This window comes from Oncorhynchus gorbuscha, linkage group LG01, assembly GCF_021184085.1.
Source record: "Oncorhynchus gorbuscha isolate QuinsamMale2020 ecotype Even-year linkage group LG01, OgorEven_v1.0, whole genome shotgun sequence".
Classification (NCBI taxonomy): domain Eukaryota; kingdom Metazoa; phylum Chordata; class Actinopteri; order Salmoniformes; family Salmonidae; genus Oncorhynchus; species Oncorhynchus gorbuscha.
The window spans coordinates 112066144-112091541 of record NC_060173.1 but is presented as its reverse complement, the minus strand read 5'-3'; the positions used below and the strand labels follow the sequence as shown (position 1 = coordinate 112091541).

The window sequence follows — 25398 nt, the reverse complement described above, 5'->3', positions numbered from 1 at the left end:
GAACCAAACTGACAAATTAAACTGCATGATATTGTGCAGAATGATGATTCATGGTGGTTACTTACTAAGACTTCAAGTAGTCCTGTAAGACTTCAAGTAGTCATGTAAGACTTCAAGTAGACCTATAAGACTTCAAGTAGACCTATACAACTTCAAGTAGTCCTGTAAGACTTCAAGTAGTCCTGTAAGACTTCAAGTAGTCCTGTAAGACTTCAAGTAGTCCTATAAGACTTCAAGTAGACCGATACAACTTCAAGTAGTCCTGTAAGACTTCAAGTAGACCTATACGACTTCAAGTAGTCATGTAAGACTTCAAGTAGTTCTATAAGACTTCAAGTAGCCCTATACGACTTCAAGTAGTCCTGTAAGACTTCAAGTAGACCTATAAGACTTCAAGTAGTCCTATAAGTCTTCAAGTAGACCTGTAAGACTTCAAGTAGACCTATTAGACTTCAAGTAGACCTATTAGACTTCAAGTAGTCCTGTAAGAGTTAAGTAGGCCCGCAAGGGGTCCTTCTGTAGCTCAGTTGGTAGAGCATGGCGCTTGTAACGCCAGGGTAGAGGGTTCGATCCCCGGGACCACCCATACGTAGAATGTATGCACACATGACTGTAAGTCGCTTTGGATAAAAGCGTCTGCTAAATGGCATATATTTATTATATTAAGAGCAAAGTATTCTTAACAGAGTCAATTAGTCCTTTCGATCATGATCCGATATCTTTCTTTCTTCACCTTGAGATTCCATTTATACAGCAACAATGAGATGCCATACATGACTTATGTTAACTCTCTTTTCTCTAAGATTCAGAAAGGCAAGCTGCATGGCTGCATTGATGTGGGTCTCTCTGTCATGTCCATCAAGAAGAGAGCCCGCCGCATTGACTTGGACACAGAGGAGCATCTCTACCACCTCAAGGTTAGCATTGAGTTGGACACAGAGGAGCATCTCTACCACCTTAAGGTTAGCATTGAGTTGGACACAGAGGAGCATCTCTACCACCTCAAGGTTAGCATTGAGTTGGACACAGAGGAGCATCTCTACCACCTCAAGGTTAGCATTGAGTTGGACACAGAGGAGCATCTCTACCACCTCAAGGTTAGCATTGAGTTGGACACAGAGGAGCATCTCTACCACCTCAAGGTTAGCATTGAGTTGGACACAGAGAAACATCTCTACCACATCTCTACCACCTCAGGTTAGCATTGAGTTGGACACAGAGAAACATCTCTACCACCTCAAGGTTAGCATTGAGTTGGACACAGAGGAGCATCTCTACCACCTCAAGGTTAGCATTGAGTTGGACACAGAGAAACATCTCTACCACCTCAAGGTTAGCATTGAGTTGGACACAGAGAAACATCTCTACCACCTCAAGGTTAGCATTGAGTTGGACACAGAGAAACATCTCTACCACCTCAAGGTTAGCATTGAGTTGGACACAGAGAAACATCTCTACCACCTCAAGGTTAGCTTGAAAGAGTGACAGAGATTCACAGGATGGATGGTAGTCTTGCCCTTGTCTGAGGGCTTGGACGATTACAATTTCTATGAACAATAGCCTACTGTGGCATCTCTCTCCTCTTCTTTCCTCTCCACTTTCCTCTCCTTTTTACAGATCAAGTCCCCAGACATCTTTGACTCCTGGGTGGTCAAGCTGCGCCACCACCGTCTCTACCGGCAGAATGAGATCGTCCGCTCCCCCCGAGACGCCACCATGAGGACGTTTCCTCCCCCTGCCAGCACCGAGTCCCCCATCCCTCACCCCCACCCAGCCCCCTCCCCCGCTGCAGGACAACATGAAGTAAAGGTGGGCTCCTCTTCCTTGTCAGTTAGCTCCTCTTCCCTGGTGGGTTAGCTTCTCTTCCTTGGCGGTTAGCTCCTCTTCCTTGGCGGTTAGCTCCTCGTCCTTGGCAGTTAGCTCCTCTTCCCTGGCGGTTAGCTCCTCCTCCTGGCGGTTAGCTCCTCCTCCTTGGCGGTTAGCTCCTCTTCCTTGGCGGTTAGCTCCTCTTCCTTGGCGGTTAGCTCCTCTTCCTTGGCGGTTAGCTCCTCTTCCCTGGCGGTTAGCTCCTCTTCCCTGTCGGTTAGCTCCTCTTCCTTGTCGGTTAGCTCCTCTTCCCTGGCGGTTAACACCTCTTCCTTGTCAGTTAGCTCCACTTCCCTGGCGGTTAGCTCCTCTTCCCTGTTGGTTAGCTCCTCTTCCTTTGCCAGTTAGCTCCTCTTCCCTGGCGGTTAGCTCCTCTTCCCTGGCGGTTAGCTCCTCCTCCTTGGCGGTTAGCTCCTCCTCCTTGGCGGTTAGCTCCTCTTCCTTTGCCAGTTAGCTCCTCTTCCCTGGCGGTTAGCTCCTCTTCCCTGGCGGTTAGCTCCTCTTCCCTGGCGGTTAGCTCCTCTTCCCTGGCGGTTAGCTCCTCTTCCCTGTTGGTTAGCTCCTCTTCCTTTGCCAGTTAGCTCCTCTTCCCTGGTGGGTTAGCTCCTCTTCCCTGTTGGTTAGCTCCTCTTCCCTGGTGGGTTAGCTCCTCTTCCCTGGTGGGTTAGCTCCTCTTCCCTGGCGGTTAGCTCCTCTTCCCTGGTGGGTTAGCTCCTCTTCCCTGGTGCTCCTCTTCCCTGGTTAGCTCCTCTTCCCTGGTGGGTTAGCTCCTCCTCCCTGGCGGGTTAGCTCCTCCTCCCTGGCGGGTTAGCTCCTCTTCCCTGGTGGGTTAGCTCCTCTTCCCTGGTGGGTTAGCTCCTCCTCCCTGGTGGTTAGCTCCTCCTCCCTGGTGGTTAGCTCCTCCTCCCTGGCGGTTAGCTCCTCTTCCCTGTCAGTTAGCTCCTCTTCCTTTGCCAGTTAGCTCGGCACAGTTGTTCTCTGTTGTGGTAAGCTGAGCTCTTTTCTGTCTGACCCACATAAAAAGCTATTAATGTTTCAGTATACAGACACGCAACATTTCATTTGTGACTGGTTCTATTACTACTAACAGCCCTGTTCAGTTACTGAGCTAATTATAAGACTAATGAGTCTGAATCAGATATGGTCTTAATGCCATAATGCTGTGGGTAATTACAGTGGGTAATGTGATGGGTAATTACAGTGGGTAATGTTGTGGGTAATGCTGTGTTTAATTACAGTGGGTAATGCTGTGTGTAATTACAGTGTGTAAATATAGTGGGTAATGTGATGGGTAATTACAGTGGGTAATGTTGTGGGTAATGCTGTGTGCAATTACAGTGGGTAATGCTGTGTGTAATTAAAGTGTGTAAATATAGTTATAATGTTGTGGGTAATCACAGCGGGTAATGTTGTGTGTAATTACAGTGGGTAATATTGTGTGTAATTACAGTGGGTAATGCTGTGTGTAATTACAGTGGGAATGATGTGGGCAATGATGTGAGTAATGCTCTGGGTAATTACAGAGGGTAATGATGTGAGTAATTACAGTGTGTAATTGCAGTGGGAATGATGTGGGCAATGATGTGAGTAATGCTCTGGGTAATTACAGAGGGTAATGATGTGGGTAATTATAGTGTGTAAATGCAGTGGGAATGATGTGGGCAATGATGTGAGTAATGCTCTGGGTAATGATGTGGGTAATTATAGTGGGTAATTACAGTGGGTAATGCAGTATCACTTATATTTGTCTGTGAATGTGTTAAGGCAAACACACTGTGTCCCCAGGGAGAGAACAGTCTGGCAGACTGAAGCCATTAGGACATCAAAAAGGCCTGTATTCAGAGCAGCTGGGTCTGGGCCTTTTCTTGGTCTGGGCCTGGTCTGGATATGGGCCTGGTCTGGGTCTGGGCCTGCATGGATCTGGGTCTTGGCCTTTTCTGGGCTTGGTCTGGGCCTGCATGGGTCAGGGCCTGGCCTGGGCCTGGACCTGGACCTGCATAGATCTGGGTCTTGGCCTGGTCTGGGCCTGCATGGGTCTGGGCCTGGTCTGGGCCCAGGCTGGGTCTGGTCTGGATCTGGGCCTGCATGGATCTGGGTCTTGGCCTGGTCTGGGTCTGGGCCTGGTCTGGGTCTGGGCCCGGGCTGGGTCTGGGTCTGCATGGCCTCCTACTGATCAGCACTCTCACAGGGCCTGAGACCGAGTCAGTAAACATCTGCTGCTTTGAAGTGATGGTGAAACAGAAGGGATATCTTTGGTGGTTTGACATTTAGAGTTGTAGGCCACATACTATGTCTTTTCCTTTTCTTCAGCTATTATACAGATTTCTCTTAGAAGGTATGGACTTATCTTAGACTTGAAAGCCTGAAACATAATGTTTCTTTCACATCTGGTGTGTGTTATTCAGGTGTTGTAGACTAAGGTGTGTTAACTAACCAACCCTTTTGTCTCTCTCCATGTCCTCCAGCAGACCAAGCCCACCAGCCTTCCACCATGGCAGTCCCCCCCGGCCCTTAGGAGCAGAACCAGTCCCCCAACATGGCATCCCCCCCCTGCCCCCAGTAGCAGCACCAGCCTCCCACCGTGGCAGTCCCCCGCAGCCCCCAGTAGCAGCACCAGTCTTCCACCATGGCAGTGCCCCGCAGCCCCCAGTACCAGGAGCAGCTTGCCTGCCTCCTACAGTAACGGGCAGAGCAAGGTGGCCGCATGGCTCCAGGAGTCAGAGGAGATGGACAAGTGTACAGAGGGTAAGTTCTTCCTCCCACTCTTCCTCCCTCTCTTCCTCTTGTCCTTCCTTTCTTTCTCCCTCTCTTATTCTCTTCCTCCCTCTCTTCCTCCCTCTCTTCCTCCTTCTTCCCTCTCTTCCTCCCTCTCTTCCTCTCATCCTCCCTCTCTTCCTCTCTTTCTTCCTCCCTCTTCTCTTCCTTCCTTTCTTCCTCCCTCTCTTCCTTCCTCTCTTTCTCCCTCTCTTTATTCTCTTCCTCTCTTCCTCCCTCTCTTCCTCTCTTCCTCCCTCTCTTCCTCTCTATTATTCTCTTCCTCTCTTCCTCTATTTCTTCCTCTCTCTTATTCTCTTCCTCTCTTCCTCCCTCTCTCTTATTCTCTTCCTCTCTTCCTCCCTCTCTTCCTCTCTTTCTTCCTCTCTCTTATTCTCTTATTCTCTTCCTCTCTTCCTCCCTTCCTCTCTCTTATTCTCTTCCTCTCTTTCTTCCTCTCTCTTATTCTCTTCCTCTCTTCCTCCCTCTCTTCCTCTCTCTCTCTTATTCTCTTCCTCTCTTCCTCCCTCTCTTATTCTCTTCCTCTCTTCCTCTCTCTTATTCTCTTCCTCTCTTCCTCCCTCTCTTCCTCTCTCTCTTATTCTCTTCCTCTCTTCCTCCCTCTCTTCCTCTCTCTTATTCTCTTCCTCTCTTCCTCCCTCTCTTATTCTCTTCCTCTCTTCCTCTCTTTCTTCCTCTCTCTTATTCTCTTCCTCTCTTCCTCTCTCTTATTCTCTTCCTCTCTTCCCTCCTCTCTTCCTCCCTCTCTTACTCTATTCCTCTTTTCCTCCCTCTCTTCCTCCCTCTCTTCCTCCCTCCCTCCCTTCCTGCCTTCCTTCCTTATCTTCCTTCCTTCCTCCCTTCCTCTCTTTCTCCCTCTCTTCTTTTCCTCCCTTCCTCCCTTCCTCTCTTTCTCCCTCTCTTCCTCTCTTCCTTCGTTCCTTCCTTCCTTCCTTCCTTCCTTCCTTCCTTCCTTCTCTTCTTCCTCTCTTCCTTCCCTCCTTCCTCTTTTCCTTCCTCTCTTCCTCTCTTCAAACCAAATCAAATGTATTTATATAGCCCTTCGTACATCAGCTGATATCTCAAAGTGCTGTACAGAAACCCAGCCTAAAACCCCAAACAGCAAGCAATGCAGGTGTAGAAGCACGGTGGCTAGGAAAAACTCCCTAGAAAGGCCAAAACCTAGGAAGAAACCGAGAGAGGAACCAGGCTATGTGGGGTGGCCAGCCCTCTTCTGTCTGTGCCGGGTGGAGATTATAACAGAACATGGCCTAGATATTCAAATGTTCATAAATGACCAGCATGGTCGAATAATAATAAGGCAGAACAGTTGAAACTGGAGCAGCAGCACGGTCAGGTGGACTGGGGACAGCAAGGAGTCATCATGTCAGGTAGTCCTGGGGCATGGTCCTAGGGCTCAGGTCCACCGAGAGAGAGAAAGAGAGAAGGAGAGAATTAGAGAACGCACACTTAGATTCACACAGGACACCGAATAGGACAGGAGAAGTACTCCAGATATAACAAACTGACCCTAGCCCCCCGACACATAAACTACTGCAGCATAAATACTGGAGGCTGAGACCGGAGGGGTCAGGAGACACTCTCTTCCTCCCTTCCTTCCTTCCTTCCTTCCTTCCTTCCTTCCTTCCTCTCTTCCTTTCTCTCTTCCTCTTCCTCTCTTCCTCTCATGTGTTCACATGATGGAAATGTGTTCCTATGATGGAAATGTGTTCCTATGATGGAAATGTGTTCCTATGATGGAAATGTGTTCCTATGATGGAAATGTGTTCCTATGATGGAATTGTGTTCCTATGATGGAATTGTGTTCCTATGATGGAATTGTGTTCCTATGATGGAAATGTGTTCCTATGATGGAATTGTGTATTCGTATTCATATTTGTATTTATGATGGATCCCAGTTAGTTCCTGCCAAGGCAGCAGCTATTCTTCCTGGGATCCAGCAAAATTAAGGCAGTTATACAATTTTAAAAACATTACAATACACTCACAACAGATATCACAACACATTAAGTGTGTGCCCTCAGGCCCTGACTCCACTTCCACATATCTACAACACAGAATCCACGCGTGCGTGTGTGTATCAGAGGTTGACCGATTAGGATTTTTCAACTCCAATAGCAATTATTGGACGACCAAAAAAAGCTGATACCGATTAATCGGACAATTTTTATATATATATATAATTAATCAGACCATTTTTAAATATCAATACTGAATGAACAATGAACACTTTAATTTTAACTTAATATAATACATAAAATCTATTTAGTCTCAAATAAATAATGAAACATGTTCAATTTGGTTTAAATAATTTTAAAAACACAGTGTTGGAGAAGAAAGTAAAAGTGGAATATGTGCTATGTAAAAAAGCTAACGTTTAAGTTCCTTGCTCAGAACATGAGAACATATGAAAGCTGGTGGTTCCTTTTAACATGAGTCTTCAATATTCCCAGGTAAGAAGTTTTAGGTTGTAGTTATTATAGGAATGATGACGTGTCGACTATTTCTCTCTATACCATTTGTATTTCATTTACTTTTTACTATTAGATGCTCTAAAAGGTACTTTAGTATTGCTAGCCTAATCTCAGGAGTTGATAGGCTTGAAGTCATAAACAGCGTTGTGAGCATTGCTAAAAGCGACTGGCAAACGCAGTAAAGCTTGAATGAATGCTTATGAGCCTGCTGCTGCCTACTACCGCTCAGTCAGACTGGTCTATCAAATATCAAATCATAGACTTAATTATAATATAATAAACACAGAAATACGAGCCTTTGGTCATTAATATGGTCAAATCCGGAAACTATCATTTCGAAAACAAAACGTTTATTCTTTTAGTGAAATACGGAACCGTTCCGTATTTTATCGAACTGATGGCATCCATAAGTCTAAATATTGCTGTTACATTGTACAACCTTCAATGTTAAGTCATAATTATGGAAAATTATGGAAAATTGGTTCGCAACGAGCCAGGTGGCCCAAACTGTTGCATATACCCTGACTCTGCGTGCAATGAACGCAAGAGGAGTGACACAATTTCCCTAGTTAATATTGCCTGCTAACATGAATTTATTTGAACTAAATATGCAGGTTTAACAAAATATACTTCTGTGTATTGATTTTAAGAAAGGCATTGATGTTTATGGTTAGGTACATTCGTGCAACGATTGTGTTTTTTTCGCGAATGCTTTTGTTAAATCATCCCCCGTTAGGCTGTGATTCGGTGAGAAATTAACAGGCACCGCATTGATTATTTGCAACGCAGGACAAGCTAGTTAACATTGTAATATCATCAACCATGTGTAGTTAACTAGTGATTATGTGAAGATTGATTGTTTTTTCTAAGATAAGTTTAATGCTAGCTAGAAACTTACCTTGGCTCCTTGCTGCACTCGCGTAACAGATAGTCAGCCTGCCACGCAGTTTCCTCATGGAATGTAATGTAATTGGCGTCCACTATGTTTGTGTTGCTTCATAGTCCCCGCTGTTCCATAAGGTCTATTTTTATCTGTTTTTTAAATCTAATTTTACTACTTACATGAGTTCCATGAAGTCATGGCTCTATGTAGTACTGTGCGCCTCCCATGGTTGTGGAGAGACCTCTGGTGGCATGTCTTGTGGAGTATGATGGTATATGTTCCCCATGCCCTGGTATTATGGTATGTTCCCCATGCCCTGGTATTATGGTATGTCCCCCATACCCTGGTATTATGGTATGTTCCCCATGCCCTGGTATTATGGTATGTTCCCCATGCCCTGGTATTATGGTATGTTCCCCATGCCCTGGTATTATGGTATGTTCCCCATGCCCTGGTATTATGGTATGTTCCCCATGCCCTGGTATTATGGTATATGTTCCCCATGCCCTGGTATTATGGTATGTTCCCCATGCCCTGGTATTATGGTATATGTTCCCCATGCCCTGGTATTATGGTATATGTTCCCCATGCCCTGGTATTATGGTATGTTCCCCATGCCCTGGTATTATGGTATGTTCCCCATGCCCTGGTATTATGGTATATGTTCCCCCCTGGTATGCCCTGGTATTATGGTATGTCCCCCATGCCCTGGTATTATGGTATATGTTCCCCATGCCCTGGTATTATGGTATATGTTCCCCATGCCCTGGTATTATGGTATGTTCCCCATGCCCTGGTATTATGGTATATGTTCCCCATGCCCTGGTATTATGGTATGTTCCCCATGCCCTGGTATTATGGTATATGTTCTCCATGCCCTGGTATTATGGTATGTCCCCCATGCCCTGGTATTACGGATTTACAATATATCCTGATAGTAGCGCCTGTCTATGATATTATTCCACTTTGTTACTTAAACTAATAAGGACATTTGTTTTTCCGTAATTGTTCTCTCATTTGTTAAGCACAGCAGGGTGTCACTTCATTGGGTCTGAGGTGGCCTTCCAGTGTGACCCGTGTCCTTGTGTTGCTTCTTTCCAGAGCTCGCCCGCTGCCAGTCCAGCCTGATTGAGCTGAGCAAGTTACTGCAGAGCCTGGAGGGCCTACAGAGGACCCAGTCAGCGCCCAATTTCACTGACATGCAGGTAGCACACACACACACACACACACACACACACACACACACACACACACACACACACACACACACACACACACACACACACACACACACACACACACACACACACACACACACACACACACACACACACACACACACACACACACACACGCAGGAACCTGCAATTAAGTATTTAGTTGGACGGTGTACCCCACGTGTATCCCGTTGGACGGTGTACCCCACGTGTATCCCGTTGGACGGTGTACCCCACGTGTATCCCGTTGGACGGTGTACCCCACGTGTATCCCGTTGGACGGTGTACCCCATGTGCAGTACCAGTAAAAAGTTTGGACACACCTACTCATTCAAGGGTTTTTCTTTATTTTTGACTATTTTCTACATTGTTTAATAATAGTGAAGACATCAAAACTATGAAATAACACATATGGAATCATGTAGTAACCAAAAAGTGATAAACAAATAAAAAGTGCAGTTGCAAAAACCATCAAAAGCTATGATGAAACTGGCTATCATGAGGACCGCCACAGGAAAGGAAGTCCATTAGAGATTGCAGGCCAGATTGCTTCACAGAGTGCATGTAACAGACATCTGTAACATCAACCGTTCAGAGGAGACAGGCCTTCATGGTTGAATTATTGCAAAGAAGCCACTTCTAAAGGACACCAATAAGAAGAAGAAGAGACTTGCTTGGGCCAAGAAACACAAGCAATGGGCACTAGACCGGAGGAAATCTGTCTTGTGGTCTGATGAGTCCAAATTTGAGATTTTTGGTTCCAACCGCCGTGTCTTTGTGAGAAGCAGGGTTGGTGAACGGATGATCTCCCATGTGTGGTTCCCACTGTGAAGCATGGAGGAGGAGGAGGAGGTGTGATGGTGCTTTTTCTGGTGACACTGTCAGTGATTTATTTAGAATTCAAGGCACACTTAACCAGCATGGCTACCACAGCATTCTGCAGCGATAAGCCATTCCCATCTGCTTTGCGCTTAGTGGGACTGTGATTTGTTTTTCAACAGGACATGAGTAGATGTGTACAAACTTTTGACTGTATTGTGACGGCCCTGAATTTTTCTGAACCGTCTCAGTGCAGCTCCTTCCAATAGGGCGCTTTCCCTTTAATTCCCAATTAAATAGCCAGTATCAGCTGCGCAAAAGGGGGGGTTTTGTGATGGAGACGTGACTGAGGATGTGTTCAACCCTCAGTTCCCGAAGCTTCTCTATTCCGTTGTTTTGTTGCCGTTAAACGTGTGTTTTGTTGCCTAATAGAGTTTACCCAGGATCGGATCCACTCTTTGCGTCCCTGGACTACACCTCTCCGTTCTTCGTGGCCTTTGGACGGTGGACGGTGTATACCACGTGTATCCTGTACATACGACTAGTAAAACTTGAAACAAACCCACAGCAGGAGTAGGGAGTTTAAACGCAGAACAGCGGTCTGAGTGGTTAGTCTCACTTTCACTCTTTCCTGAGGGGAGGGGAGGGGGAGGGGAGGGGAAGGCGAAGCGTTGATTCCTTGTCGCCCAGGCGATGATGGGAGGTGTGTCTGGACCGCATGGTCAGGCTGTGTGAGGCCCAATCCATGTTCAACACAGCCACCATCTCTGTCACGGTACATCAACACACTCAAATAGACTCACATTATTCATCGTTGCTTTCCAATCAATGTATAAGACATTGCATTTGATGAAGAAAATTCATCAGACTTGCCATTTACTTTGAATCGTAACGTTTCTTAAATATAAAGTCATATTTTTTAACTCAATTGTGTGGAGATGATACCATCCACCATTTCATAGCTAACGATGTGTGTGCGTTAACTGTCATTTCTGCTTTCCTATTAACCACCACATACAGTTGAAGTCAGATGTTTACATACGCTAAAGTTGGAGTCGTTAAAACTCATTTTTCAACCACTCCACAAATTTCTTGTTAACAAACTATAGTTTTGGCAACTTGGTTAGGACATTTACTTTGTGCATGAGACAAGTAATTTTTCCAACAATTGTTTACAGACAGACAAAGGAGGCCCACAAACCTGACTCAGTTACACCAGCTCTGTCAGGAGGAATGGGCCACAATTCACCCAACTTATTCTGGGAAGCTTGTGGAAGGCTACCCGAAACATTTGACCCCAGTTAAACCATTTAAAGGCAATGCTACCAAATACTAACTTCTGACCCACTGGGAATGTGATGAAAAAAATAAAAGCTGAAATAAATCATTCTCTCTACTATTATTCTGACATTTCACATTCGTAAAATAAAGTGGTGATCCTAACTGACCTAACTAAGACAGGGAATTTTTAATAGGATAAAATGTCAGGATTTGTGAAAAACTGAGTTTAAATTTATTTGCCTAAGGTGTATGTAAACTTCTGACTTCAACTATATTCTCATCCATGTTTGTTGTGTAGCATAGTTCTGTAGACATGTCAAAGAAAGACAAGCGCATGAACAGAAGATGGAGAACCAAAAGTGTCTGCAAAGTTTCAAAATTGCAGCATCAGGTACCTCTTATTTCTTAGATTTCCAGTGTCTCTCTCACACACATATACAGTACCAGTCAAAAGTTTGGACACGCCTTCTCATTCAAAGGTTTTTCTTTATTTTTACTATGTTCTACATTGTAGAATAATAGTGAAGACATCACAACTATGAAATGACACATATGGAATCATGTAACTAAAAAAGTGTTAAACAAATCAAAATATATTTTTGCCTTTTGCCTTGATAACAGCTTTCCACACTCTTGGCATTCTCTCAACCAGCTTCACCTGGGATGATTTTCCAACAGTCTTTAAGGAGTTCCCACATATGCTGAGCACTTGTTGGCTGCTTTTCCTTCACTCTGCGGTCCATGTCATCCAAAACCATCTCAATTGGGTTGAGGTCAGGTGATTATGGAGGCCAGGTCATCTGATGCAGCAATCCATCACTCTCCTTCTTGGTCAAACAGCCTGGAGGTGTGTTGGGTCATTGTCCTGTTGAAAAACAAATGATAATCCCACTAAGCGCAAACCAGATGGGATGGCGTATCACTGCAGAATGCTGTCGCCATGCTGGTTAAGTGTGCCTTGAATTATAAATAAATCACTGACAGTGTCACCAGCACAGCACCATCACACCTCCTCTGCGTTTCACGGTGGGAACCACACATGCAGAGATAATCCGTTCACCTACTCTGCGTCTCACAAAGACACAGAGGTTGGAACCAAAAATCTTGAGTCGAGGAGTCGAGGGAGTAGGTGCTGGTTTCCAATGTTCATTATCTGGGTTTCATAGTGAATCAAGAGAAGAGATGTTTTAATCCATCTCAGCGCATTTCGTTTCTGGATCTCGAGTTTGACTTGTCGAGAATCGTGCATTCTTGTCCCCGCAGAGGGAGGCCGGTTTCTAGTTGTGCTTGGCCCAATTTTTTCTGGGTCACAGTGTGTTTTCGTCAGTTCCTGCGCCTATTGGGGATGATGGCTTCTGTGATAACTTTGGTTCCACTCGGGCTGTTGCTGATCTGATGTAATGTTGGTGGACAGTCGCTTGGACGCAGCACGACATCTAAACTGGCCTCTCCTGGTATCCCCGTCATGCCTACGGGCTTGGTGGAGGGACCCGTGGCTGTTGTCGCTGAGTAATCCCATGGGTCGAGTTATATCCCACAAGGTGATCTCGACAGACACATGGAGGGTGCGCTGTGCGAGGGCAACACACCTGCCCGCTTGACCCTATCCCCTCCTCTCTTCTCCAGACCATTTCCGGAGACCTTCTCCCTTACCTCACCTCGCTCATCAACTCATCCCTGACCGTTGGCTACGTCCCTTCCGTCTTCAAGAGAGCGAGAGTTGCACCCCTTCTGAAAAAACCTACACTCGATCCCTCCGATGTCAACAATTACAGACCAGTATCCCTTCTTTCTTTTCTCTCCAAAACTCTTGAACGTGCCGTCCTTGGCCAGCTCTCCCGCTATCTCTCTCTGAATGACCTTCTTGATCCAAATCAGTCAGGTTTCAAGACTAGTCATTCAACTGAGACTGCTCTCCTCTGTATCACGGAGGCGCTCCGCACTGCTAAAGCTAACTCTCTCTCCTCTGCTCTCATCCTTCTAGATCTATCGGCTGCCTTCGATACTGTGAACCATCAGATCCTCCTCTCCACCCTCTCCGAGTTGGGCATCTCCGGCGCGGCCCACGCTTGGATTGCGTCCTACCTGACAGGTCGCTCCTACCAGGTGGCGTGGCGAGAATCTGTCTCCTCACCACGCGCTCTCACCACTGGTGTCCCCCAGGGCTCTGTTCTTGGCCCTCTCCTATTCTCGCTATACACCAAGTCACTTGGCTCTGTCATAACCTCACATGGTCTCTCTTATCATTGCTATGCAGACGACACACAATTAATCTTCTCCTTTCCCCCTTCTGATGACCAGGTGGCGAATCGCATCTCTGCATGTCTGGCAGACATATCAGTGTGGATGACGGATCACCACCTCAAGCTGAACCTCGGCAAGACGGAGCTGCTCTTCCTCCCGGGGAAGGACTGCCCGTTCCATGATCTCGCCATCACGGTCGACAACTCCATTGTGTCCTCCTCCCAGAGCGCCAAGAACCTTGGCGTGATCCTGGACAACACCCTGTCGTTCTCAACTAACATCAAGGCGGTGGCCCGTTCCTGTAGGTTCATGCTCTACAACATCCGCAGAGTACGACCCTGCCTCACACAGGAAGCGGCGCAGGTCCTAATCCAGGCACTTGTCATCTCCCGTCTGGATTACTGCAACTCGCTGTTGGCTGGGCTCCCTGCCTGTGCCATTAAACCCCTTCAACTCATCCAGAACGCCGCAGCCCGTCTGGTGTTCAACCTTCCCAAGTTCTCTCACGTCACCCCGCTCCTCCGTTCTCTCCACTGGCTTCCAGTTGAAGCTCGCATCCGCTACAAGACCATGGTGCTTGCCTACGGAGCTGTGAGGGGAACGGCACCTCAGTACCTCCAGGCTCTGATCAGGCCCTACACCCAAACAAGGGCACTGCGTTCATCCACCTCTGGCCTGCTCGCCTCCCTACCACTGAGGAAGTACAGCTCCCGCTCAGCCCAGTCAAAACTGTTCGCTGCCCTGGCCCCCCAATGGTGGAACAAACTCCCTCACGACGCCAGGACAGCGGAGTCAATCACCACCTTCCGGAGACACCTGAAACCCCACCTCTTTAAGGAATACCTAGGATAGGTTAAGTAATCCCTCTCACCCCACCCCCCTAAGTTTTAGATGCACTATTGTTAAGTGACTGTCCCACTGGATGTCATAAGGTGAATGCACCAATTTGTAAGTCGCTCTGGATAAGAGCGTCTGCTAAATGACTTAAATGTAAATGTATATCGGGGGTTGTGGACAGTGTTGCAGAGCGGCCTGCACATCAATTACCTGGAACTGTTGGAGGTGTACATGGCGCTCAGGTGTTTTTTCCCATTGTTGACAGTTCAGCATGTGCTGGTGAGGAGCGAAAACAGGACAGCGGTGGCGCAGGGAGGAGTGCGGTCTCAAGCTCTCTTATCCTTTGCTCGCTCTCTACTGCTGTGGAGCAGTGCAACACTTTCCCTCACTCCAGGTACCCATGGGTGGTCTCCTAGATATAGAAAATATTAGACAGGGCTGACATAGATCTTTACGCATCGTGAGAAAATGCGACTTATCAGCAGTTTTTCTAGATAAGGCACCTGGGTGCTCCGTTAGAAACGGATGCTCTCGCGCACCAGGGACCTTTGACCCTCCGGTACACTTTTCCCGCTGTGGATCTGATTCAGCACTCACTAGACGGTACGTTGGGAGGGCTTGTCCTTGATCCTTGTGGCTCCCCATTGGCCCAAACTACCTTGGTTCATGGGGGATCATCCTTTTAGGCGGGATTGCGCAGGGACCTGTTGTCCCAGGTGCACGAACATGTCCGGAACCCGCGGCCGGAGATTTGGAATCTGTGGGCTTGGCCCCTGAAAGGTCCAATCTGATGGCAAGATGTTTACCTCTAAACGTCGTTGCTACTATCCAGTCTGTATGAAGTTCGCCCTTGACGACTCTAAGTTGACATTACGTCCTAATGTGACCTTTGACCCTAAGGTCATGACTATGTCCTATACAGGTCTTTAGCTTTTGAGCTTTTCAGGTTGCATGCCCTGTGTCCAGTACGAGCATTACCATGTACATTGAGCGGACCAGGGGTGTCAGTTTGTGTGACTAACTTTTTGTCTGTTTTGATAATCCGGCTCGTGGTAGAACGCATTCTAAGCAGCGTCTCTCTAACTGGATTGTGGAGGATATCTCTCTAACGGCAGCGTAGCCTAGTGGTTAGAGCGTTGGACAAGTAACCGGAAGGTTGCGAGTTCAAACCCCCGAGCTGACAAGGTACAAATCTGTCGTTCTGCCCCTGAACAGGCAGTCTGTTCCCAGGCAGTCATTGAAAATAAGAATGTGTTCTTAACGGACTTGCCTGGTTAAATAAAGGTAAAATTAAAAATTAAAATTAAAACTGGATTGTGGAGGATATCTCTCTAACTGGATTGTGGAGGATATCTCTCTAACTGGATTGTGGAGGATATCTCTCTGGCAAATGACAGGAATTACATAGCGGTGTACACGCCCACTCTACCAGGGGTCTGGCGGCCTCTTGGACGTTGTTTAAAGGGTTGCCTGAAGGAGATATTTGTGTTGCGGCTAGTTGAGCATCACCACACACTTTTTGTGAGGTTTTATCACTTGGATGACACTCCTCCCAGTGTATGGGTAGATTGCGCAATACCCAGATACCGGAGGTTTTCCTGTCGGGTTGGAACTCTGGGTGGTCTGTGGTGGGGCCATTTCATTTGGTGTCCACTGGGGGTTCGGCTTGGGGCTTGATTTCATATCCCCGTAGCTGTGTGGTACCTCGTTTCCCTCCTTCAGGGAACAGTAGTTATATATTATGTGTTGTACCGAGTTGACCGACTGAAAGGGAACGTAGAGTTTTGACTGTACCTACTGTTCCCTGAAGGAGAAACGAGGTACAGCACCTATTCGGCCGCCCGGTTCTGAGCTCGGTGAAGAGCAGTACTTAATTGAAGGAATGAATCCGTGCCTCGAGTTTATCCCCTGTGGAAGGGCGGGGCTTCCGGTGAGGCATGGCGTTGCTTGGCCTTGTCAGGCGTGATTCTAATGTTCTTCAGTAGAGGTATTTAGCGAGCAAACTCCTAATAGCTGTGTGGTACCTCGTTTCCCTCCTTCAGGGAACAGTAATTATAGTCCTAACTGTACGTTATGCAATTATGTCAGGGCAAAGAACATTTTCGGTTATCTGCTCTCGATTCAATGTCATTTTGTACTTATTATAATACAAAGCCTTAACCACAATGCCTTATTCTCATGTTGACTAAATTACCCCATTTACTTTTAACACTCTGTAAAGCTTCAGGAGAAGGCTAATCATGCTTTGGATTCATATTACACTATTTTTTTTAAACTCTCCCAATTTACCTATGGCAACAGTTTAAAAGCCTTTTCCTTCATGATACTTAGTTTTTATCACTGCGTGTGTTCTGGTAGATTAGGTAGCCCAGAACCAACTATTTTCTCACCAGGAAGTCCAGAACCAACCGTTTACTCACCAGGTAGCCCAGAACCAGCTGTTTTCTCACTGGCGGCCCTCTGGTACACATACATAGTGTTGTTAATGACTGAGTGAGCCATCAGTCCAGGAGAAACAAGGGGAATCATTTTTTTCGTTGTTTGTTTTTTTAAAGCAATTTGAAGTGATGTATTTATAGCCAAGGCTTAAAAAGAACATTGGTTGGAACGAAGCCTCAGCTTCATCTGTGCTTTGCTGTCCCATATGACTTGTCAGAGTTGGTGTGATTCATATAGTGATATAAACAGAGTGAGTATCCGTCTTGACTATGTCAGAAGAGACCGCAGAAGGTCTTATGGAAATCCACCTGTAGATCACATTACTACATTCCCAAGTCTCCAAGTGGTACTGACACTCCTCTCCTCCCTCTCCTTCCTCGCCTCCTCTCCCTCTCGTTTCTCTCCATTCTCCTCTCCTCCCTCCCTCCTCTCCCTCTCGTTTCTCTCCATTCTCCTCTCCTCCCTCCCTCCTCTCCCTCTCGTTTCTCTCCATTCTCCTCTCCTTCCTCGCCTCCTCTCCCTCTCGTTTCTCTCTATTCTCCTCTCCTCCCTCCTCTCCCTCTCGTTTCTCTCCATTCTCCTCTCCTCCCTCCCTCCTCTCCCTCTCGTTTCTCTCCATTCTCCTCTCCTCCCTCCCTCCTCTCCCTCTCGTTTCTCTCCATTCTCCTCTCCTCCCTCCCTCCTCCCTCCTCCCCTCTCGTTTCTCTCCATTCTCCTCTCCTCCCTCCCTCCCTCCTCTCCCTCTCGTTTCTCTCCATTCTCCTCTCCTCCCTCCCTCCTCTCCCTCTCATTTCTCTCCATTCTCCTCTCCTCCCTCCCTCCTCTCCTTCCTCCCTTCCTCTTCTCTCAGGTCCCCTCTCTCCCTGTGAGTGCCAGTATGTCGCCCACACGCCTCCACTCCTCCAACCCCAACCTGTGCGCTGAGCAGGTGGACTTCCAGACCCCTGTCTCTCGCCAGATTCCTGACAACATGGAGTGTGGCGGTGACTACATCAAACTACAGGAGGACTTCTGCCTCATCGCTCAGAAAGGTACAGTGGCTAGTGAAAGTATTCACCCCCTTGGCATTTTTCCTATGTTGTTGCCTTACAACCTGGAATTAAAATATATTTTTTGGGGGGGTTGTATCATTTGTTTTACACCATATGCCTACCACTTCGAAGATGCAAAATATTTTTTATTGTGAAACTAACAAGAAATAAGACAAAAAAAAAAAAAACTTAAGCATGCATAACTATTCACCCCCCAAAGTCAATACTTTGAAGAGCCACCTTTTGCAGCAATTACAGTTGCAAGTCTCTTGGGGTATGTCTCTATTAGCTTGGCACATCTAACCACTGGGATTTTTGCCCATTCTTCAAGGAAATACTGTGTACAGCAATCTTTAAGTCATACCACAGATTCTCAATTGGATTGAGGTCTGGGCTTTGACGAGGCCATTCCAAGACATTTAAATGTTTCCCCTTAAACCACTCGAGTGTTGCTTTAGCAGTATGCTTAGGCTCATTGTCCTGCTGGAAGGTGAACCTCCGTCCCAGTCTCAAATCTCTGGAAGATTGAAACAGGTGTGATTGTATACACAATCACACACATACACACATATACTGTATACACAATCACACACATACACACATATACTGTATACACAATCACACACATACACACATATACTGTATACACAATCACACACATACACACATATACTGTATACACAATCACACACATACACATATATACTGTATACACAATCACACACATACACACATATACTGTATACACAATCACACACATACACACATATACTGTATACACAATCACACACATACACACATATACTGTATACACAATCACACACATACACACATATACTGTATACACAATCACACACATATACTGTATACACAATCACACACATACACACATATACTGTATACACAATCACACATACACACATATACTGTATACACAATCACACACATACACACATATACTGTATACACAATCACACACATACACACATATACTGTATACACAATCACACACATTGATACTGTATAACAATCACACACATACACACATATACTGTATACACAATCACACATACACACATATACTGTATACACAATCACACACATACACACATATACTGTATACACAATCACACACATACACACATATACTGTATACACAATCACACACACACACAAACACGCACAGTCTGCTGCACTGATTGATAGGTCATGTTAACTACACTGGAATGCATTTCACGCCAACCAACAAATGTATTTACACTTCACGTCCAGATGAACAAATCATAGGGCCTGGGGTTTTGTTATCCCCAGCACAACCTCCTGGAACACCCTCATTTTCTGTAATGAAATCATAGGGCCTGGGGTTTTGTTATCCCCAGCACAACCTCCTGGAACACCCTCATTTTCTGTAATGAAATCGGCGCACAAAGATGCAATTTGTTCACTTCAGTAGCTGCCCATGGGTAAATTTACTGGGGGGAAAGCCAACCAGACCAGTTGAAATATCCCGTTGGACATAGGCTACACGTCCGTGACATAAGGCCGATAAGCTGTCAACCCCAGACAAAGTTCCAAGATGAGAGAAACACTGCTCTTGCTCGTACCGCTTGTTTTATAAGAATCCAGAATGTCACTTTTGAAACACCTGCAACAGTCAGCAAGGTTGTTTGGGGAAAGTATATGTTCTCTTTCATTGTCTCATTAATGTATATGTTCTCTTTCATTGTCTCATTAATGTATATGTTCTCTTTCATTGTCTCATTAATGTATATGTTCTCTTTCATTGTCTTATTAATGTATATGTTCTCTTTCATTGTCTCATTAATGTATATGTTCTCTTTCATTGTCTTATTAATGTATATGTTCTCTTTCATTGTCTCATTAATGTATATGTTCTCTTTCATTGTCTATAAAATGTTCTCTTTCATTGTCTTATTAATGTGTTCTCTTTCATTGTCTCATTAATGTATATGTTCTCTTTCATTGTCTCATTAATGTATATGTTCTTACTATAAAATATGAAGTGTACAGTGCTTCAGGAAAGTATTCAGAACCCTTGAATTTGTCCACATTTTGTTACGTTACAGCCTTATTCTAAAATGTATTAAATAAATACAAATCTTGAGCAATCTACACACAGTAGCCCATAATGACATCACAATACCCCATAATGACATCACAATACCCCATAATGACATCACAATACCCCATAATGACATCACAATACCCCATAATGACATCACAATACCCCATAATGACATCACAATACCCCATAATGACATCACAATACCCCATAATGACATCACAATACCCCATAATGACAAAACGAAAACACGTTTTTAGAAATGTTTGAAAATGTATAATTAAAAACAAAACAGAAATACCTTATTTACCTAAGTATTCAGACCCTTTGCGATGAGACTTGAAATTGATCTCAGGTGCCTCCTGTTTCCATTAATTATCCTTGAGTCCACCTGTGGTAAATTCAATTGATTGGACATGATTTGGAAAGGCACACACCTGTTGATATAAGATCCCACAGTTGACAGTGGCACTGTCACGGTGTAACCTGGCACCATCCCTACGGTGAAGCATGGTGGTGACAGCATCATACTGTGGGGATGTTTTTCAGCAGCAGAGACTGGGAGACTAGTCAGGATCGAGGGAAAGATGAACGGAGCAAAGTACAGAGAGATCCTTGATGAAAACCTGCTCCAGAGCGCTCAGGACCTCGAAGGTTCACCTTCCAATAGGACAATGACCCTAAGCACACAGCCAAGACAACACAGGAGTGGCTTCGGAACAAGTCTCTGAATGTCTATGAGAGGCCCGGCCAGAGGCCGGACTTGAAACCGATCTAACATCTCTAGAGAGACCTGAAAACAGCTGTGCAGCAACACACCCCATCCAACCAGACAGAGCTTGAGAGGATCTACAGAGAAGAATAGGAGAAATGCCTAAATACAGGTGTGTCAAGCTTGTAGAGTCATACCCAAGAAGACTCAATGCTACAATATTAATTGAATACATTATTTAGAATAAGGCTGTAACGTAACAACATGTGGAAAAAGGGGTCTGAATACTTTCCCAATGCTCTGTATATATTAAAACATATTATTATATTATTATTTGTGTTTTTGCTGCCCCGGGAAGCTCCTGCATCGGCCCGTCCCTTTACACCATACCAGCAAAGTGTAGGGAAACCATTAGTAGGAGTTGTAAGTAACCAGAGAGCGTGTTTAAAGTGACTTCTGGTTCCTGTCTTTTGCAGTCCACTCCATGTTGAAGTCTGCGTTCAACACAGTGGCCATGGAGAAGGAGAAGATCAAATCTGTTCTCTCAGACCAGGAGGAGTCAGAGCGGCCTGCCCAGGTCATCACCCTCAGGAAGTCTCTGTCACAGGTGAGACCGGCAGGTGTTCGTTTAGAATTCTCCTTCTACACTACCCGTAATCCTCCCGCACTGGGAACAGTCACTATAAATGGTTAATTGTGTTGTTTTTTTGTCAGAACACATTACATCACCTTAAATATTATGTGCAGCACTTGAAACATGAAATGTACTGGCTGGAGAGATGAGGGGTTTCAAAGGAATTGGTATGACTTTCATCACTGCTTGAGTTTGATTTCTGTTTCTTTGTGAATGGATCCATTGCATATAGTCACATAGTGAGACGAAAACAGAGCAGCCATGATATGTAGTGTAGAGCTGAATATGAATGTAGAGCTGTACAATATAGATCCAGTTGTAATGTTTATCTGTTTAGTTCTGTATTCCTCTCTCCACCCCTCTCATCCAGCTGACAGATTAGTGATTGATTAGTATTTCTCCTCATTTCAGGCCCTGTCCCAAAACGCTGAGCTTAAAACCCGACTGGGCCGCATCCACTCTGAGTCGGTTCTGTCTGAACAAACCATCAGTGTGAACCTCATCACCAGTCCTGATGAGGTAGCTAGCTACGTCTTCTACTGGATCAAGTTGTTGTTTTGTTGTCCTTGTCCCTGAAGTGCAGGACACGTGCCATTGCAGTGCTGGGTGTGCTTATGGCAGCCAGCTGGTTGCTACCAGGTGGCGTCAGGGAGAACAGTGATCTTGTGTGCTGTTTATCTCCTCTGTGGTTTTATACATCCTGTTGTAGAGCTGGACAAGTAACTTTAGTTAACTGGAAAACATTGTGTATCCTCTGCTTTACTGCGTTTACCAATTAGGGTATTGATTCCTGTCCTTAAAGAAAGATGGTGTTTCCAGTATGTCTTGGCAGGTGAGCTCACTGATCATTAAAGTTGTGCTGAGCCTGACTTCAAGGTAAATGGAAAAAAAAACAACGTGATCCTACCAGGAATAAAGGAAGAATTAAGTCTCCAATGACTGCTGGTCCTCCACCGTCTCCACTTTCACACAGTTCAGTTCTATGTCGTCTCGCCACCTAAAGTCACTTAGTAAAAGACAATGTATTGATTTTGTTTCTCTGTTTCCTTAAAAAAAAGGGGAGTGAGCAGAGGGGAATCCCTCTGACTCAACAGACGTCCAATGAGAGCAGGCTGTCGATGTCAGAGTCTGTGTCGGAGTTCTTCGACGCCCAGGAAGTGCTGCTGTCGGCCAGCTCGTCAGAGAACGAGGTGAGAGAGGGCTGGGGAGGGGGGCTCTCCAAACTAGAGGGGGCTCTCCAAACTAGAGGGGGCACTCTCCAAACTAGAGGGGGGCTCTCCAAATTAGAGGGGGGCTCTCCAAACTAGAGGGGGCTCTCCAAACTAGAGGGGGCTCTCCAAATTAGAGGGGGAGCTCTCCAAATTAGAGGGGGCTCTCCAAATTAGAGGGCGGCACTCTCCAAACTAGAGGGGGCACTCTCCAAACTAGAGGGGGCTCTCCAAACTAGAGGGGGCTCTCCAAACTAGAGGGGGCTCTCTCCAAACTAGAGGGGGCTCTCTCCAAACTAGAGGGGGCACTCTCCAAACTAGAGGGGGCACTCTCCAAACTAGAGGGGGCTCTCCAAACTAGAGGGGGCTCTCCAAACTAGAGGGGGCACTCTCCAAATTAGAGGGGGGGCACTCTCCAAACTAGAGGGGGCACTCTCCAAACTAGAGGGGGCACTCTCCAAACTAGAGGGGGCACTCTCCAAACTCGAGGGGGCTCTCCAAACTAGAGGGGGCACTCTCCAAATTAGAGGGGGCTCTCCAAACTAGAGGGGGCACTCTCCAAACTAGAGGGGGCACTCTCCAAACTAGAGGGGGCACTCTCCAAACTAGAGGGGGCGCTCTCCAAACTAGAGGGGGCGCTCTCCAAACTAGAGGGGGCGCTCTCCAAACTAGAGGGGGCTCTCTCCAAACTAGAGGGGGCACTCTCCAAACTAGAGGGGGCACTCTCCAAACTAGAGGGGGGCTCTCCAAACTAGAGGGGGCACTCTCCAAATTAGAGGGGGGCTCTCCAAACTAGAGGGGGCTCTCCAAATTAGAGGGGGCACTCTCCAAACTAGAGGGGGCACTCTCCAAACTAGAGGGGGCACTCTCCAAACTAGAGGGGGCTCTCCAAACTAGAGGGGGCTCTCCAAACTAGAGGGGGGCTCTCCAAAGTAGAGGGGGGGGGGCTCTCCAAATTAGAGGGGGGCTCTCCAAAGTAGAGGGGGGCTCTCCAAACTAGAGGGGGCTCTCCAAACTAGAGGGGGGCTCTCCAAACTAGAGGGGGCTCTCCAAATTAGAGGGGGGCTCTCCAAATTAGAGGGGGCACTCCAAATTAGAGGGGAGGCACTCTCCAAATTAGAGTGGGGGCTCTCCAAATTAGAGTGGGGGCTCTCCAAATTAGAGAGGGGGCTCTCCAAATTAGAGGGGGCTCCCCAAACTAGAGGGGGGCACTCTCCAAACTAGAGGGGGCTCTCCAAACTAGAGAGGGGGCTCTCCAAACTAGAGGGGGCTCTCCAAACTAGAGGGGGCTCTCCAAATTAGAGGGGGGCTCTCCAAACTAGAGGGGGACTCTCCAAACTAGAGGGGGGCTCTCCAAACTAGAGGGGGCTCTCCAAACTAGAGGGGGCTCTCCAAACTAGAGGGGGCCTCTCCAAACTAGAGGGGGACTCTCCAAACTAGAGGGGGACTCTCCAAACTAGAGGGGGACTCTCCAAACTAGAGGGGGGACTCTCCAAACTAGAGGGGGGGCTCTCCAAACTAGAGGGGGGACTCTCCAAACTAGAGGGGGGACTCTCCAAACTAGAGGGGGACTCTCCAGTCTCTAGTCTATAATGCTGCTGGGTCCAGTCATGTCCTTTTAACTGAGTCCAGTCATGTCCAATTTCTCATGAAACCAACTCCAGGTTTTCAATGGTGCGCCCTTCTTTATGGATTTGACATGGTCCTTCCTCCAGTCTGATGATTTGTCTGTTCTTAAGCCACAGAGTTGGCTCTTTTTAACTCACTGCCATGACAGACCCAATGCCATGAGTACCGAGCATCAGTCAATATGGCCCCATAAGAGCCATCACCCTTCAGGCCTATCTGGCTGCTCCCCAGGTGTGAAAAACAAGTGCTGCTATCTAGAGTTCTGCTGAAGGATTACTCACCACGGAGATCCATCACCAGGCTAGAGCCAAACCCTCTGCCTCAGGGGCCTGGCCCTATTCAAACCAGCAGAGTTCTGTTTGTCAATAAACCCTCTCCCTCAGGTACCAGGCCCTATTCAAACCAGCAGAGTTCTGTTTGTCAATAAACCCTCTCCCTCAGGTACCAGGCCCTATTCAAACCAGCAGAGTTTTGTTGGTCAATAAACCCTCTCCCTCAGGTACCAGGCCCTATTCAAACCAGCAGAGTTTTGTTGGTCAATAAACCCTCTCCCTCAGGTACCAGGCCCTATTCAAACCAGCAGAGTTATGTTGGTCAATAAACCCTCTTCCAGCAGCCGACTGTACTGCATTAGAGGCCATTACTACCAACAGCCACAATCTGCTATTCTCTGGTACCGTCAGTAAGATCATTGTATGTTACTGTATATGTAAAGTGGAAATGCTGCAGTGTCTCATCTTGTGGTGACTGCAGAAAGAGAGAGAAGAGATAGCAGGCACTGACTGCAGTTTGTTAGTCACTGGCAAAATGCAGTGTGTGTACTGTACTGTCCTGTGTGTGTGTACTGTACTGTACTGTGTGTGTGTACTGTACTGTCCTGTGTGTGTGTACTGTACTGTCCTGTGTGTGTGTACTGTACTGTCCTGTGTGTGTGTACTGTACTGTCCTGTGTGTGTGTACTGTACTGTCCTGTGTGTGTGTACTGTACTGTACTGTACTGTGTACTGTACTGTGTGTGTACTGTACTGTACTGTGTGTGTGTGTACTGTACTGTACTGTGTGTGTGTACTGTACTGTACTGTACTGTACTGTGTGTGTGTGTACTGTACTGTACTGTGTGTGTGTGTACTGTACTGTGTGTGTGTACTGTACTGTCCTGTGTGTACTGTACTGTGTGTGTGTGTGTACTGTACTGTGTGTGTACTGTACTGTCCTGTGTGTGTGTGTACTGTACTGTGTGTGTGTGTGTGTACTGTCCTGTGTGTG

General features: G+C 46.4%; 1 protein-coding gene across 3 annotated transcripts in view; it reads left to right on the top strand.

Annotated features, from left to right (window-relative positions):
• Nucleotides 1-25398, top strand: part of LOC124006702 (oxysterol-binding protein-related protein 6-like) — an 88922-nt gene that overhangs the window by 44463 nt on the left and 19061 nt on the right. For 2 of the 3 annotated variants that reach the window (XM_046317163.1, XM_046318761.1), the window contains exons 5-12: nt 804-917; nt 1618-1809; nt 4332-4611; nt 9100-9203; nt 17686-17866; nt 21138-21268; nt 21707-21814; nt 22354-22485. In XM_046317163.1, the coding sequence (XP_046173119.1) occupies nt 804-917; nt 1618-1809; nt 4332-4611; nt 9100-9203; nt 17686-17866; nt 21138-21268; nt 21707-21814; nt 22354-22485 (1242 nt within the window). The remainder of the gene's footprint in view (nt 1-803; nt 918-1617; nt 1810-4331; nt 4612-9099; nt 9204-17685; nt 17867-21137; nt 21269-21706; nt 21815-22353; nt 22486-25398) is intronic. The other variant, XM_046317987.1, reaches the window with a different exon arrangement.